Consider the following 18,218-nt stretch of genomic DNA (forward strand, 5'->3'; position numbering starts at 1 on the left):
TGTAGAAAATGAATAATAATAAACAATTCAATCCGTATGTCAGCGTTGATGCTCAGGAAGAAATAGTTATCTCTGGTATCGCTGGACAATTTCCTAATTCTGATAATATGAAAGAATTTGAGGACAATCTTTTCAATAAAATGGATCTTGGTTCACAGGATCATCAACGCTGGACCAATTGTAATAATATTTTTTCTCAAATTTATTTCTTTATCTTGGAAAAAAGTCTTTACAATACCAGTCAGCAAAGTCTGTTCAAACAGATTTTGTCAATTTCTGCTACAAATTTTTGTCAACAGTAAGATTGCAGATTGTATAAAAAATTTGTTATATCAAATAATGATAGCAGAATGTCGGCAGAAATGTTACAAAACCTGCTGACATAATTTGATAGCAGAAACTGAGCAGGATTTGTTTAAAATTATCATAGCAGATTGGTGGCAGAAATTGAACAGGATCTGTGCGACGCAATTTGACAGATTGTCGGCAGAAATCGAGCAGAATCTGGACACAATCTTTGATAACAGATTGATGACAGAAACTGAACAGGATTTGCATGATTCGATAATTCTTTCACTTACTGCTACGTGAGCTGTTCTTTCTCGTAATTGAATTTCTGTCAGAAATATGTATAAAGTCGCGATTATGAATAAAAGACTAAAAATATAGTAATTATAAATATAGTAATTATCATTTTAATTTCTATCACTTTAATTTCTGATATCTGATACAAGCAAATGAGAGTCAGAATATTAAACTGATTGGAATCAATATGATAAATTGAAAATTATTCATGTACTGTCTATTTGAGGCAAGAATTTAATTCTAAATAAATTGCATTTCAAATTTTACAAGTTACATTTACTTTTATCATTTACTTTATTATTAATTTAATTAAAGTGAATTAGTCCTATATGAGATGTAACTACGATATAACATATTACATATATGTCATTTTCTAAGAAAATTCTAATTAACTTGCCGATAATATTGTTATTTAACACCTGTAATAATCAATTTTGTTGCATTTATATAACATTAATAAAAGTAAGCGCAAATCTTGTGGAGTTTTTGCTGTCAATTTATCATCAGGTTGAATTCTGCGCAGTTTCTGCTGACAATCTAACATTAAATTGCACGCGCAGATCTTGTTCGATTTCTGTTGTCAATCTACTGTCGGTTTATGTTGATAGATTCTGCTAGCAGAACCCAAGCTTAATGCGGACGTAGTTGATCTGCCGTAATATTCTGTTTGAATCTGCTCGCATGCTGGCAGACTACTAACATTTTGCTTATTGGAATAATATATAATAAATGAAATAAATAAAACAATTAAAAGTATATGTATATATATATATATATATACATATCATATATTCATATATATATATACATATACATATATATATATATATATATATATATATATATGTATATGTATATAAATATGAAATATATCGATCTATATTTTTATTTTCTTGTAAATCTCTATTTCTATATAGAAAAATTGAAGAATAATTTAGAAAAAGATTAAAATTTTTACATAAAAAATAAATAAAATTAAAAGAATTGAGAAAAAATTATATACGTACAGTGTAGATCATTTTAATCAATACACGCGAATATCTTAGAAACATGCATTAAATTGAAAAATGTTTCAGACATAATAAGTTGTATGGCTTGAAGGGGGACATAAGATGGTGCCATTAGTTTGACCTTGAAGAGTCACCTGAAAGTCAAGGTCACATCCTACTTTTTAAATGGGACCCTATATACTTTTGCATATTCTTGTAACTTGCTCAAAAGCTTTCCAAAACACTATAATAAAGTATTTTTTTCATTGAGTATTCTTTGTGTTATAAGGCTTAAAATAATATCTTAATTTTACATAAACCATGAAATATCTAGTAAAATATTCATTTTTCGATTATCTTACCTTTATATTTTAACGTACAAAATAATGAGAAGAATCAATTGGTGTAGAGAAAACACATAATTGTTTCGAAGAAAAAATATATAATTTGCAACTAACAATTACATATTTTTCCTCAAAAACAATTATATGTTTTCTTTACACCAATCGATTTCTCTCATTATCTTGTATATAAAAGTATTAAGGTAAGATAATCGAAAAATGAATATTTTACTAGATATTTTATGGTTTATGTAAAATTAAGAAATTATTTTAAGCCTCATAACTCGAAAAGTACTCAATGAAAAAGTACTTTATTATAGTGTTTTGGAAAATTTTTGAGGCAAGCTACAAGAATGTGCAAAAGTATGTAGGGTGTCCTATTTAAAAAATTGGATATGACTTTCATGTGACCTTCAAGGTGGCTCTTCAAAGTCAAACTAATGACACCATCTTATATCTCCCTTCAAATCATACAACTTATTTCCGAAACATTTTTCGACTTAACGCAGTGTTTCTGAGATAATCGCGTGTATTTATTAAAATGGTCTACTCTGTATATATAAAAAAAGTTGACGAAGTATATGTGGGAACTTCCTTTTTATTTCTTCAAATCTCATCTTTTCTAAAAGAAACAATGGAAAAGTTATTCTTTTAATTATTCAGCAATTATTCTTTTTATTACATTTTTCTGTATATATAGGGACAGGAATTATACAAAAGTAAGAAAACATGTATATAGGAATATCTTATATATAATTTCATATAATTACAGGTTGAGTTTTATTTTGTGTGCCAATTTTTTCATCATGCGAGAAATTATCAACTGCATAATAAATTGATCGGTACATAAATGTCAATTATTTGGATCGACCGTTTCAAAGGCTCAAATATAATGTGTAAAATTAAAGCAAATTAAAAACTGAACTTATGTAGTATGGATTTATTGTTATTATTATTATTAAAGCTACGTATTTATTATTAATATTATTATTATTATTGTCATTATTATTATTATTATTATTATTATTATTATTATTATTGTGCACATTATATTCGAACCTTCGATACGATCAAAAAAATTGACATTTATGTACCGATCAATTTATTATGCAGTCGATAATCTCCCGCATGATAAAAAGATTGACACACGAAATAAAACTCACCCTGTATATACATATATGTAAACTTTCCTGGGTAAGAATATGGTTGTTCTTTATTTGAAAAGATAATCCTTATATCTCATAAAACATATTAATCATTCTCAGGAATTTACAATATCTATGCGGTTTACTTATAAATATAATATTATAATTGACAGTTCATATTCTATGTGCAATTTATACTTACATAAGTCATTTTATTATAACATGGTCGCAAGTTTCTTATTTGATGTTATAATGAAAAATGATCGAAATGTCTGTCCTTAAAAATATTTTGCTCATCTTTAAATATGTAGTTCTTATTTATGATTTAAATGTATGTTATTTTCATATAAATTGTTTTAAATTTTGACAGATATCTATGAAATACCTCCTCGAATAGGAAAAATGAACAATATAGAAAAATTTGATGCAGAATTTTTTAATATATCGGCCGTAGAAGCTCATGTGCTTGATCCTGGAGCTAGAATGTTGCTCGAAAACACTTATGCAGCAATTATTGACGCAAGTATCAATCCCGCAGAACTGCAAGGAACAAGGACGGCAGTTATCACAGCAATGACAATTTCTGATTCATTTCTCGATATAATATATGAAAAGACTCATGTATGTTAATAATTTTACTATTCCATACTCATATATGTCAATAATTTAACTATTCAAATCTCAAAATCGATGAGAAAAATATGCAGTCTTAAAATTGTATGAACGTATTAATACACACACACACACACACACACACACACACACACACACACACACACGCACACGCACACGCACACGCACACGCACACGCACACACACACACACGGATATTATATATTGTATATAAAATTGTAAAAAATATTTTTAATATAAAAAACCTATATCGTAATTAGGTTGCTGGATTACCTATACTTGGTTGTAGTAAAAATATGTTGGCAAATAGAATTTCTTACTGGCTCAATATTACTGGACCATCGTATAACATCGATACTGCATGTAGCTCGAGCCATTTCGCTATGGTGGAAGCTTACAATTTGATTCGATCTGGAATTTGCGACGCGGCTATTGTTGCTAGTGTCAATTTGTGTCTTAATCCTTCTGTAACTTATCTATCTTATTGTCTAGGTATGTGAAAAATAATATTATTATGTTCAAATATTGTATTCGAGATTATGTTAAATAGTATAACATATTTATTGATGCATAATTAACATTTGATGTAATAGTTTCTCTTTCCAAAATAACTTATCAAAATAACTGATTTACTTATTTAACATATTTATCAAAGTTTTCAAATATCTGATATATTAATTATGAAACCGGGGATAAAAAAGTAAATAATTAGGTTTTATACTTAATCAAAATAAATTATTGATATTATTTTAGGAGTTTTATCTGGCGATGGCTACTGTAAACCTTACGATGAAGAAGGTGCTGGTTACATGCGTAGTGATGCGGCTATAGTAGTATATCTGCAAAAAGCAAAGGATGCAAGAAGAATTTATGCGACTTTTGTTTATGGTAAAACCAACTGCGATGGTTTTAAAGAAGAAGGAATTACCTTTCCATCATTAGATAAACAAAAAATATTATTGGAAGAATTTTATAAAGAATGTAACGTTTCGCCTCTTGAGCTATCTTACCTAGAAGCTCATGCAACTGGCACCATAGCCGGCGATTCCATGGAGCTTCAAGCAATCGACAAAGCTTTATGTATCAAAAGAGATTTTCCTCTATTGATAGGTACAGTAAAATCGAATATTGGACATTCTGAAGCCGCTAGTGGTCATTGTCAAATTGCAAAGGTAAGATTTACAACAAAGGTTTACAAAATACAATTAATATATATATATCTGTGTAATCTAATTCTATATATATATATATATATATATATATATATATATATATATACAGGGTGTACCACCTAGAAGTGGCCACCCCCTTTTATCTTTTAAACTAAAAGAAATAGACCATAACAAATATATATGAAATTAAATGGTTTTAACTGATCTTCATTGTGAGCATAGTGGTTGATTACAAAATTTATCGGTATTAAAGATCGGAGAGATATGTATAATTTTTTTATAATAATGTAGATATTTTGATATAATAAAAGTTGTAGCGCTGTTTGAAACGAATATAACGATGCTTAATTTAATGTAAATATTTTACATATTATACGAGATTTTCCGGCTTGAAATATCGCGGACGACGTCCACCATTTCATTTTCGGCCCTGCGATATAGCCAACTTCTGACTGAGTATCATGATTAAATGACAACATGACATATGTCAACCTCTAATGCACGAGTCGCAGGGCCGAAAATGAAATGGTGGACGTCGCCCGTGATATTTCAAGCCGGAAAATCTCGTATAATATGTAAAATATTTACATTAAATCATACATCGTTATATTCGTTTCAACCAGCGCTACAACTTTTATTATATCAAAATATCTACATTATTATAAAAAAATTATACATATCTCTCCGTTCTTTAATACAGATAAATTTTGTAATCAACCACTATGCTCATAATAAAGTTTAGTTAAAGCCACTTAATTTCATATATATTTGTTACGGTCTATCTCTTTTAGTTTAAAAGATAAAAGGGGGTGGCCACTTCTAGGTGGTACACCCTGTATATATATATATACACATAAAAGATTATATATATATATATATATATATATATATATAATCTTTTATGTATTTTTTTATTTATCTGTCATTTTTGATTATTTATTGATTATTTATTATAATTATAGAACTAAGATATTATTATCTATGTGTATTATAACAAATATATTTCTCTTGTAAAGGTTTTAATAGCAATGGAAACTAGTATAATCCCTCCTACTATACATTTTAAACATCCACGAAAGGATATGACTGCTATCATTGAAGGAAGAGTAAAAATAGTCACTGAACCAACAGAATGGAAGGGTGGCTACGTCGGTATTAATTCCTTCGGATTTGGTGGTGCTAATTGCCATTTATTACTGAAGTCAAATCCGAAAACAAAAGTTAATGAAACAAATAATAATTTACCTAAGCTTGTAGTTATATCTGGACGTACCGAAGAAGCAATTAAAATCATGTTAGATGACGTAAGTATATATTACTACTAAATAATGTAACGTAAAGAATAAAGAATATATTAATACGAAAAGAAGATAAAAATTATTTAAAAGATTATTTATATTAATAACTTTAAAAATCATTGTTACAATTTATAAATTATATTTAATTAAAGTATATTAATCATATTAAATTATTAATGTTAATAATAAGATCTAAATATAAAAGTTAAACAGATAGATTCAAATTGGTTTTAGTCTATAAATATGTAATAAAAACGTAATAAAATAATAAATATGTAATAAATACGTAATAAACAAAAGAAAGAGTAAAATATTATATATAAACAGGTATAAGACATATTAAAACCGATTGTTCTCGAAACGCATATTTAATATGTTAATATAAAACGTACTTGGATAAAGTGATTAAATAATATCCAACGTGGCAGCGACATAAATTATAGAATATTTTAAAGGCACTCAGATTTTTCAAACTCAAATATATAAAACGTTTGCTTAACTAAGTTTCTAATTAGAATTAACTTTAAAAAAAAATAATCTATTAAAATGTTAAAAGATAATTATACTTATAATTATACTTAACATAATTATACTTATAATTATGCAATTATAACTAATATATCTTTATAGATACAAAGTCGATCAATAGATGTAGAATATATATCTGTCCTGCATCGTATTTATAGTAGCAATATAGAAAATCATCCCTACAGAGGATACATAATTGCTGGATCTAAAGCAACTAATAATGCAATAAAGAGATGTAACTTATATAAGAAAAGACCGATTTGCTTCATATTTTCTGGAATTGGATCTCAGTGTTTTAACATGGGTAAATAAATCAAATATATTACAATTATTATTAAGATGTTTATGTGCAATTAATGCTTAACGATTTTTTAAATTATTTTTAAATTTACAAACAGAAGACACTATTATTGTTAATTTTATTATATGTATATAAAATATATATATATATATATATATATATATATATATATATACAGGGTGGACCAAAAGTCTGGACACAGTCGAATATCTCGTATAGAATGCATTTTAGAACAAAATGATTTAGACAAAAGTTGTAAGGATTAAAAAGATGTATTTAACTGTAACATCCATTTGACATTGAGTAACGTCGCCAAGCTTAGGGCAAGGTCAACTTGAATTTTTTAAATGGAACCTCCTATTTTTTATTGCATATTTTTGTAGCTTACCTCGAGAGCTTTCCAAAACACTATAATAAAGTATTTCTTCATTAAATACTTTTCAAGTTACGAGGCTTGAAGTAATTTTTTAATTTTACACAAACCATAAAATATCTAGTAAAAAATTCATTTTTGGATTATTTTACCTTAATACTTTTATGTACAACATAATGAGAGGAATCAATTGGTGTAAAGAAAACATACAGTTGTTTCGAAGAAAAAATATGTAATTTACAATTAACAATTCCATATTTTTTCTATATGTTTGTATATATATATATATATATATATATATATATATATATATATATATATATACATACACTGTGGCCCATTTTAATCGACGCACCTGAATATCTCCGTTGGTAAGCCGAATACAAAAAAATTGTTCAGACAAAAGTTGTATGGTTTCAAGGGCGACATAAGATGGTGTCATTAATTTGATCTTGAAGAGCCACCTGAAGGTCACGTGAAGGTCAGCTCCAACTTTTTAAATGGGACACCCTATATGCTTTCGCATATTCTTGTAGCTCATCTGAAGAGCTTTCCAAAACACTATAATTAAGTTAGTTTTCATTAAATACTTTCCAAGTTATGAGGCTTGAAATCATTTTTTAATTTTACATAAACCATAAAATATCTTGTAAAATATTCATTTTTCGATTATTTTACCTTAATACTTTTATGTACAAAATAATGAGAAGAATCAATTGGTGTAAAGAAAACACATAATTGTTTCGAACAAAAAAATGTAATTGTTAATTGCAAATTAACTCTTCAGATGAGCTACAAGAATATGCGGAAGCATATAGGGTGTCCCATTTAAAAAGTTGGAACTGACCTTCACGTGACCTTCAGGTGGCTCTTCAAGATCAAACTAATGACACCATCTTATGTCCTCCTTGAAACCATACAACTTTTGTCTGAACAATTTTTTTGTATTCGGCTTACCAACGGAGATATTCAGGTGCGTCGATTAAAATGAGCCACGGTGTATATATTTTTTTTATATACATATAATAAAATTAACAATAATAATGTCTTCTGTTTGTAAATTTAATATATATATATATATATATATATACTTATATATATATATATATATATATATATATATACATATATATATATGAAGCAGTGATTGGGGAAGGGAGGAGCGAGTGAATGTGTAGGCACGCGGCTCCTTCCCTTTCCAATCACCACTTTGCCGCGCGCACTTCTAACTGTGCACATTGGCCGATTTTCTTTAATTAATTTTTCGTTAATTATTGCAAATGTCGCAAAATAGTAGAAGACCTTCCTCCTTTACTTGAACCAATCTATCTTCACACTACGGAACTGTGAAAAGTTTTCAGACACCCTGTACACACACACACACACACACACCACACACACACACACCACACACCACCCCCCCCCCCCCCCCCCCCCCCCCCCCCCCCCCCCCCCCCCCCCCCCCCCCCCCCCCCCCCCCCCCCCCCCCCCCCCCCCCCCCCCCCCCCCCCCCCCCCCCCCCCCCCCCCCCCCCCCCCCCACACACCACACACCCACACACACACACACACACACACACACACACACACACACCACACAAAAAAAAAAAACAACACACAACACAACACAACACACAACAAACACACACACACACACGGTGTTTCCGGTATCTCACCGGCAGGGCTCACTCACCAACGTAAAGCTCAAGCGCCACGCGCCGCTATCATGTTTTGGAGAGCGCTCCACCCATCGCTTCTCCGCGCGCCTAATATCATGTTACAGTGGGACAGCCTTTCTCGCCGCGCATTTTTAGTTACGCGCATTGGCCGATCTCCTTTAATTAATATTTCAAAATTTTACGTTTTTGTAAAATAATATGAGACTTTTAAGTTCAGTTTAAGGAGATCTACACTCACCCACAAAAAAAAACCGGCCCATAAATTTTAACACAATTTTTTTACATTTTCAAATAGCGATAAATCAGCAAATAATCGTATCGAAATGAAATAAAGCTCAAATTAAAGTTCGAACATTTCTGTTAAAAACCAAGAAAATCAAATTGGAATTACAAAAAATGTTTTATAAAATGACGGACATTGAAGATTAGTCTCTGAAAAATGGGAAATAAATTTTTTTTAAAACTGTTGCGTTGCTCAGGAGAATCTACACGTTGCTCAGGAGAATCTACACATCTATCTTACAATCTAATACACAAATCTATGAGTTTTGAAGCTCATTTATTTCTTAACAAATCCATATTTTAAACAATTTTCTACGACCTTTTTTAATAAAGTTATACCGTTTTGAAGAAAATGTTGCAAAATAGGCCTTTTCACCGCAACGCTTTGCAAAAGGAATCGAACAATTTAAAACAGGAAGAAATTTGATTAACAGTATACTCCAACAAATCGAAGAATTGATATATGCGAAAGGTAGTAATATACATTATTAAACACACGCACGCACGCACATACGCGCGCACACATGCACACACACACGACACGCGCACACACATGTAATCAGATCCACGTCCACGACGTTGATAATAACGTTTGGATAATGCCAAGAGTGGGCACGCATATGCATATGTACACGCATGCACTCACACAAGATTTAAATTCAACTATATGGAGCATCTTGGGTCGAGTTATATTTTAATTTCTTTTATTGAAAAAGTTTTTTTCGATAATTTATTGTTGAATTGCAGATTTTATAAGAAAAGGCCCATTTTGCAACACTCTCCAAAACGGTATAACTTTATTAAAAAAGATCGTAGAAAATTGTTTAAAATATGGATTTATTAAGAAATAAATGAGCTTCAAAACTCATACATTTATGTATTAGCGTGTAGATTCTCCTGAGCAACGCAACAGTTTAAAAAAGAAAATTTGTTGTTTCTCATTTTTCGAAAATTATCTTCAACGTCCGCCATTTTATAAAACATTTTTTGTACTTCAAATTTTTTTTGTACTTCAAAATTTTTTGTACTTCAAATTTTTTTTTATCTTGATTTTTAAGAGAAATGTTTGAGCTTTCATTTGAGCTTTATTTCATCTTGATACAATGATTTTTTGCTGATTTATCGCTATTTGAAAATATGAAAAAAATGTGTTAAAATTTAGATGCCCGTTCTTTTTGCAAGGTGAGTTTGTGTATTTACGGTTTTACATTATTACAAAATACCGGAAACATCCTACGTATATATTAGGTGTATCCAAAAGTTTTAGTCTTTTTTAAATACTTTTATTTGTTATAATTATAAATTATACAGTGCCTATAAATCAATCTAGGAAATATTTTCCCTCATTTTCTATAACTTTCTGCCTTTCGGGCAATTTTCGGATTCTTTCGCGAAAAAAAGATATCGGTTTAAAAGCAATGAATTGATCGAGCCATTGATTTTCGCACTTTTGCTACATCTCGAAAGCGCTGTTCCGCTAAGGAGTGCTGCATTGATCAGAATAGGTGATAATCCGAAGGCGCCAAATCAGGAGAATAGAGGAAGAACTTCCCAGCCTAACAAGGGGAGTGCACAACGTGCCCTTCACCGATTCAAACGGGGATTTTTTTATGTGTAGTACCTAATTAGAAACAAATTCTGTTAAAGTGAGAGAACACGCTTCTCAAGCATTCGTCTGAAAAAAAATGTTGAAGATTTGCCAGGATTTCTTAAGACCTTGCGATGAAGCATTATCGAAGCGCCCCGGTAACTCGGTTGGTAGCATTCTTCTTTTGTAACCGCGAGATCCTTGGATCGAATCTCGCCGTGTAACTATTTTTTTTTCTTTTATTTTTGTGTAATTTATTTTTTTTGTTCCTAGGAATATTTTATAACATTAATAAATAAATATTACAGTTTTTTAATGATTGACATTTAATTTTTAACATTTTGTTTCATATATTAAAAGAAAATGCGAATGCTTTCTGTCAAAAATATAATATAAGGAAATGTTTCATATTATACGAGAAATATATTACTACTAATAAAATAAATAAGTAAATTTACAATAATTATTTTCTTCATTAGCATATTAGCATTAATTGTAAATAATATATAAAGGTCGAAATATATAAAGAACGAAAATAAATCAAACAAATTTGTATAGCATATATTTCTTAATCTTACAACAAACGTTACATATTACAAAATTGTTATATTAATTAGCGGAATCAGTAGTGCCTTTGCAAGATGCCAGATGGTATTGATCATGAAAACAATAAAAACATAAATTTATGGCACATCTTGCACATCAATAAATGCAGCATTTTTGCATGTACATTTTCAAAACGTCTATGGGAAAGCAAACTTGATTTATATTTAAAAAAATTTCCCTTTGACCACAAAATTTCGAAGCAAACCATGCATAACGTAACATATCAACAAATATTGGCGACGACAATTAGCGATGAACAATGAAAGAGTAAATTTTAATACAATCGTCTCTAGATGATATTTCGCGATTCTGTTCAATCAAGTACGAACAGTTTTGAAGACGCTTCATTAAATTTTTAACTTGTCGATAGAAATAGACGTCACATGGTTTGCATATAGGCGTACATTTTGGGGGGAATAACTTTAATAGTGCAAGTTCCTATATTCCTATCGTCTTTAAAAATTTCATCGTATATACCCGGATTTGTTTGTCCTCCCCAAGAGTCAATCAACAGTAGGAATTTGTTCTCTTTAACGTATGGTAATATAATATTTGTTAAAAATGTTTTGTATAGATGGGTCGTTAACTTTCCGGACTTTGAACTTGTAATGACGATATTTTTATATTTTGTTACAAGTTCGTTGACAGATTTTTGAACTCTGGGTCCAAAATTACCTGTCGATTCTTGTAAGCACACAAATACTTGAGGAATCAATTCTCCGGACAATGTGATTGCATATTGGGCCGTGTATGAATGCGTTGTTCTATTTAAATGTTGTTTCTTCACGAAGACAGTTTTTGATCCTTGTTCGGCAAGACTTCTGTCAAACGTAGACTGGTACTGGCAACCTGTAATATAATTAGAAAATGTATTGTAAAAAATTAATATATAAAGTATAATGAAGAAAAAATATAATATTGCATATAAACTATTTTCAAATATTTACAATTTGTGAAATTTAATTTTTTAAAATTACCTGTTTGATTAGTATTGATGACGAATTATTTTTGAAAGTTTGGAATTATGTGCCGTACTTGAATTCGAAATTCTTCCGCAGAAGCCAAAATTTCAGGCATCGTGAAAGTCTCTCTTTCACTCACATATCTCGTAATTTTTCCATGTCAAATTCTGTGATTTCTGTGAATTTGTTTACCCAGGAAAGAGAACCTTTGAAATTAAAGTTTTCAAATTGACTTGCAGCAGCCAAAGCTGTTGCAAGTTTCTTGTTGTAACTTGTTGTAAATTTTCTTGAGCCTCTATATATCGATCATATGTCCAAGAGTCGATAGTAGTATATTTATCGATAATTGTTCCGCCCTTTTTAATATGCTCTTCCCATCTCTTCAAATCCTTCATGCTTTTTAAACGGCTACATCCTTTTTTCTGAAGGTTCTTCAAGTTCCAATTAGGATGTTGTTTCGCAATATTTACAACTTTTACTTTGTAATCAAGCGGAATGTATTCTTGTTTCGCTTTCTTTTCATCCGGATGATATTCATCAGAATCTTTACAATCAGAGTCATATTCTAATTCCCGGGAAAAATTATTTTCGTCAGCTTTATGTATAGCTATTAATTCTTCATCGGTGATTAATTTTTTTTCGGCAATCATTTGCACAGTATTGTGATACATTTCTTTTCCGATAAGCATCGATTCATAAGAAATCGTTGAAGATAGTTCTGGTGTAATCAAATTATTTTCTTCAAGAAGCTTATCCATGTAAACGACGGCACCTTTCAACTGGAGTTTCGCAAATTCCTCGTTTAACAAAACTTCTTCATCTTTACTACTTCCTACAAGCGATTCTTTTTGTTCAACATTGCTTTTTATCGAAGAATCAGATGTTGATTCCATCTTCGAAATTTTCACGGTACTGTCCGGCACTGTCTATAACGTCTTCCTTGTACTGTCGTGACTAACGGTCGACTATTTTAAAAACCGACACTTTGCCTGTTTCCTCATATACGACCCTTCCTTCTCTTACTTCAACAAAACGGCTGATCCCCTATGGGGAAAGTCGAAACTCGTAACTATTGTTGCTCAAGGTCAGGTATACGAAAAGTAATCCGAGACCGAGCATAATAATAAAAATATAGCTCTAACATATAAAACTCTTAAGAAATATTCTTATTTCTAGAGCTAGAAAATTTAAAATATCTTTATTAATTGTAAAATAAAATAATTAAAAATATTACCAAAATATCTGCGTTATTATTGATAATTGTTATTTACTTATTTATTTTATTAGTAGTAATATATTTCTCGTAATAATATTAAACATTTCCTTATATTATATTTTTGACAGAAAGCATTCGAATTTTCTTTTAATATATGGAACAAAATGTTAAAAATTAAATGTCAATCATTAAAAAAACTGTAATATTTATTTATTAATGTAATAAAATATTCCTAGGAACAAAAAAAATAAATTACACAAAAATAAAAGAAAAAAAAATAGTTACACACGGCGAGATTCGACCCAGGGAACTCATGGTTACAAAAGAAGAGCGCTACCAACCGAGCCACCGGGATGCTTTGATAATGCTTCATCGCAACATCTTAAGAAATGCTGGCAAATCTTCAACATTTTTTTTCAGACGAATGCTTGAGAAGCGCGTTCTCTCGCTTTAACAGAACTTGTTTCTAATTAGGTACTACACATAAAAAAATCCTCGTTTGAATCGGTGAGAGGCACGTCGTGCACTCCCCTTGTAAGTTAATGATAGTTTGTCGAGTGATCTGAGTAACGTGCGGCCTAACGTTGTTGTACAGCAAAATGCTTGACTTTCCGCCCTGCTTGCCCATAAAAATTTTCTTTTTTCTTCAATTAAATGGCCTTTTTTCTTCAATTTTATCCGCTAAATCATTCAATTGACGACTGTAGCGTTCAGCATTAATCACTGCAGTAAAGTGGTGCTTTTTATACTTATTATTGTGCGAATTTAACACTTTGAATTCGTTAATTCGTGCGACATTGACTGCAAGCGCAAGTGGTATCCGCGACGTTTGATCTTGACCATCTATTATCAGTCTAATTATAGTTCGCATCTGTGAGTACTTCTGCACTAAATGCGAGGCCGAACATTAAGATCTCTTTTTTTGTTTTAATAAAAAACTCATTAAATTCAAAAGACTTTACTTTAGTTCTCGAATATTCGCTTCTCGCTTCCTCCCTACCATTCTCTCTCCTTTTCTTGCTTGCTTTATTCTCGATGGTTCACCTTTAGTCGTAACAATAACGAGTTATCCGTTGTTCAAAAATTCAATCCTCATTTAAATTCAAAACAAAAAAACAAACAAATTTCAACATCTTCCGTCGCTCATCTCTTGTTCTCTCTGAGCGGTATCAGCGTTTGATCAACGCAAAATTAATTCTACGAATGAACGTATATGCTCGTTTATTTCTTTAATCGAGTGGTTTTCAAACGGACAATAAAGTTATTTTGAATCACCTTGTATATATCAAGCGACGCGGTAGCATCGCGACGCCAAGTACATAAAAAATAGATCGGAGCATTGAGAGTCATTGTTCTCGATAAAAGATTGGATCCGAGCATTAAAAGTCACTATTCTCGACACGACGTACCAAGTACTTTATCCGGAATTTTGAGTCCTATAAACTTTCGATTAAAATATCTCAAGAATTAAAGCTGTAATCATAAATCTAACGGCATTTTTATCACATAATATGAGTATAGACTTTTGATTGCGACTAGTTTGAATAAGATTGGTGCAGTCAATCTCGAGAAATAATGATCGCAGATCAGTGACATTTTTTGTTTTCCATCATTTCGAAGTTCATACTCACGTATATATGCTCGCACGCACACACGTAAAGTGAGTTTGTTCCTCAAGGCGCGTTTGCAGCGCTCATGTCGATTACTCTTGTCGAGTGTGCAAATATGCCTTAAGAAATAAGATTATATATGTATGTGTGTGCATACGTGTGAGAGATTAATTTATCGTATAATTTTAAAAACTCACTCTTTGGGAGATGGAAATTAATATCTCACGAACGTAAAAATATGGGACTTATTTAAATAAATAAAATTTCTAAAAAAATAATTGTCATGTAATAACAATTTTGAAAAATAGTAATAATTAGGAAAAACCCCTTACTTAGTGGACGTCCGCGACATTTCAAGCCGGAAAATCTCGTATAATATGTAAAATATTTACATTAAATTATGCATCGTTATATTCGTTTCAAAAAGCGCTACAACTTTTATTATATCAAAATATCTACATTATTATAAAAAAATTATACATATCTCTCCGTTCTTTAATACAGATAAATTTTGTAATCAACCACTCTGCTCATAATAAAGTTCAGTTAAAGCCATTTAATTTCATATATATTTGTTACGGTCTATCTCTTTTAGTTTAAAAGATAAAAGGGGGTGGCCACTTCTAGGTGGTACACCATGTATATATACGGGGTGAGTCATTTTAAGTTACCCACCCCAATAACTTCTTTATTTCTGAATGTACAACAAAATGTTTCAAATAAAAGTTGCTTGATTTCGAGGGGGGCAGAAAATGGTGGCAAAAATTTGCCTTGGATAGTCATTTGAAGGTCACATAAAAGGTTACACCTTCACTTTCTTAAATGGAACCTACTATTTTTCATTGCATATTCTTGTAGCTTATCTCGAGAGCTTTCCAAAACACTCGAATTAAGTATCTTTCTGTTAAGTACTTTTTGAGTTATAAGATTTGAAATAAATTCTTAATTTTACATAAACCAAAAAATATCTAGTAAAATATTCATTTTTCGATTATCTTGCCTTAATACTTTTATGTACAAAATAATGAGAGGAATCAATTGATGTAAAGAAAACGTATAGTTGTTTTAAAAAAAAATTATGTAATTGTTAATTGCAAATTAAATATTTTTTCTTAAAAACAACTATGTTTTTTTTTTTACACCAATTGATTCCTCTTATTATTTTGTATATAAAAGTATTAAGGTAAGATAATCGAAAAATGAATATTTTACTAAATATTTTATGGTTTATGTAAAATTAAGAAATTACTTCAAACCTTATAATTCAAAAAGTACTTAACAAAAAGGTACTTAATTATAGTGTTTTGGAAAGCTCTCGAGATAAGCTACAAGAATATGCAATGAAAAATAGTAGGTTCCATTTAAGAAATTGAAGGTGAGCTTTATATAACCTTCAAATGATTATCCAAGGTCAAATTTTTGTCACCATCTTCTGCCCCCTCGAAGTCAAGCAACTTTTATTTGAAACATTTTGTTGTACATTCAAAAATAAAAAAGTTATTGGGGTAGATAATTTAAAAAAGTTATTGGGGTAGGTAATTTAAAATGGCTCACCTTATATATGTATATATATATATATATATACAGGGTGTCCCATTTTAATGCCCCACCCCAAATAACTTTCTTATTTTTAATTTTAGAAAAAGATGTTTCAGACAAAAGTTGTATGGTTTCGAGGGGGACATAAGATGGTACCATTAATTTGATCTTGAAGAGTCACATGAAGGTAACGTGAAGATCATTTTCAATTTCTTAAATGGAACACCCTATATATTTTTGCATATTCTTGTAGCTTATCTCGAGAGCTTTCCAAAACACTATAAATAAACATTTTTTCATCAAGTACGTTTCGAGTAATGAGGCTTGAAATAATTTCTTAATTTTACATAAACCATAAAATATCTTGTAAAATATTCATTTTTTGATTATCTTACCTTAATACTTTTATGTACAAAATAATGAGAGAAATCCATTGGTGCAAAGAAAACATACAGTTGTTTTTAAGAAAAAAATATGTAATTTGCAATTAACAATTCCATATTTTTTCTTAAAAACAACTGTATGTTTTCTTTACACCAATTGATTCCTTTCATTATTTTGTACATAAAAATATTAAGGTAAGATAATCGAAAAATGAATATTTTACAAGATATTTTATGGTTTATGCAAAATTAGGAAATTACTTCAAGCCTCATAATTCGAAAAGTACTTGATGAAAAAATGTTTATTTATAGTGTTTTGGAAAGCTCTCGAGATAAGCTACAAGAATATGCAAAAATATATAGGGTGTTCCATTTAAGAAATTGAAAATGATCTTCACGTAACCTTCATGTGACTCTTCAAGATCAAATTAATGGTACCATCTTATGTCCCCCTCGAAACCATACAACTTTTGTCTGAAACATCTTTTTCTAAAATTAAAAATAAGAAAGTTATTTGGGGTGGGGCATTAAAATGGGACACCCTGTATATATATATATACAGGGTGGGCCATTTTAAGTGATCCATTCCAATAACTTTTTTATATTTGAATGTACAACAAAATGTTTCAAATAAAAGTTGCTTGACTTCGAGGGGGACAGAAGATGGGTGACAAAAATTTGACCTTGGATAGTCATTTGAAGGTCACATAAAGATTACCTTCAATTTCTTAAATGGAACCCCCTATTTTTCATTGCATATTCTTGTAGCTTATCTCGAGAGCTTTCCAAAACACTATAATTAAGTACCGTTTTATTAAGTACTTTTTGAGTTATAAGGTTTGAAATAATTTCTTAATTTTACATAAACCATAAAATATCTAGTAAACCATTCATTTTTCGATTATCTTATCTTGATACTTTTATGTACAAAATAATGAGAGGACTCAATTGGTGTAAAGAAAACACATAGTTGTTTCTAAGAAAAAATA

At 30.1% G+C, this 18,218-nt stretch overlaps 1 protein-coding gene across 1 annotated transcript in view; it reads left to right on the forward strand.

Annotated features, from left to right (window-relative positions):
* LOC105250609 (fatty acid synthase) overlaps positions 1-18,218 on the forward strand; it is a 25,863-nt gene continuing 7,645 nt past the window's right edge. The window contains exons 1-6 of the mRNA XM_025408706.1: positions 1-180; positions 3,431-3,681; positions 3,954-4,185; positions 4,447-4,865; positions 5,882-6,169; positions 6,794-6,995. Coding sequence (XP_025264491.1) covers positions 9-180; positions 3,431-3,681; positions 3,954-4,185; positions 4,447-4,865; positions 5,882-6,169; positions 6,794-6,995 — 1,564 coding nt within the window. The 5' untranslated portion in view covers positions 1-8. The remainder of the gene's footprint in view (positions 181-3,430; positions 3,682-3,953; positions 4,186-4,446; positions 4,866-5,881; positions 6,170-6,793; positions 6,996-18,218) is intronic.

Source organism: Camponotus floridanus, unplaced genomic scaffold, assembly GCF_003227725.1.
Source record: "Camponotus floridanus strain SB8 unplaced genomic scaffold, Cflo_v7.5 scaffold223, whole genome shotgun sequence".
In the NCBI taxonomy this organism is placed as follows: domain Eukaryota; kingdom Metazoa; phylum Arthropoda; class Insecta; order Hymenoptera; family Formicidae; genus Camponotus; species Camponotus floridanus.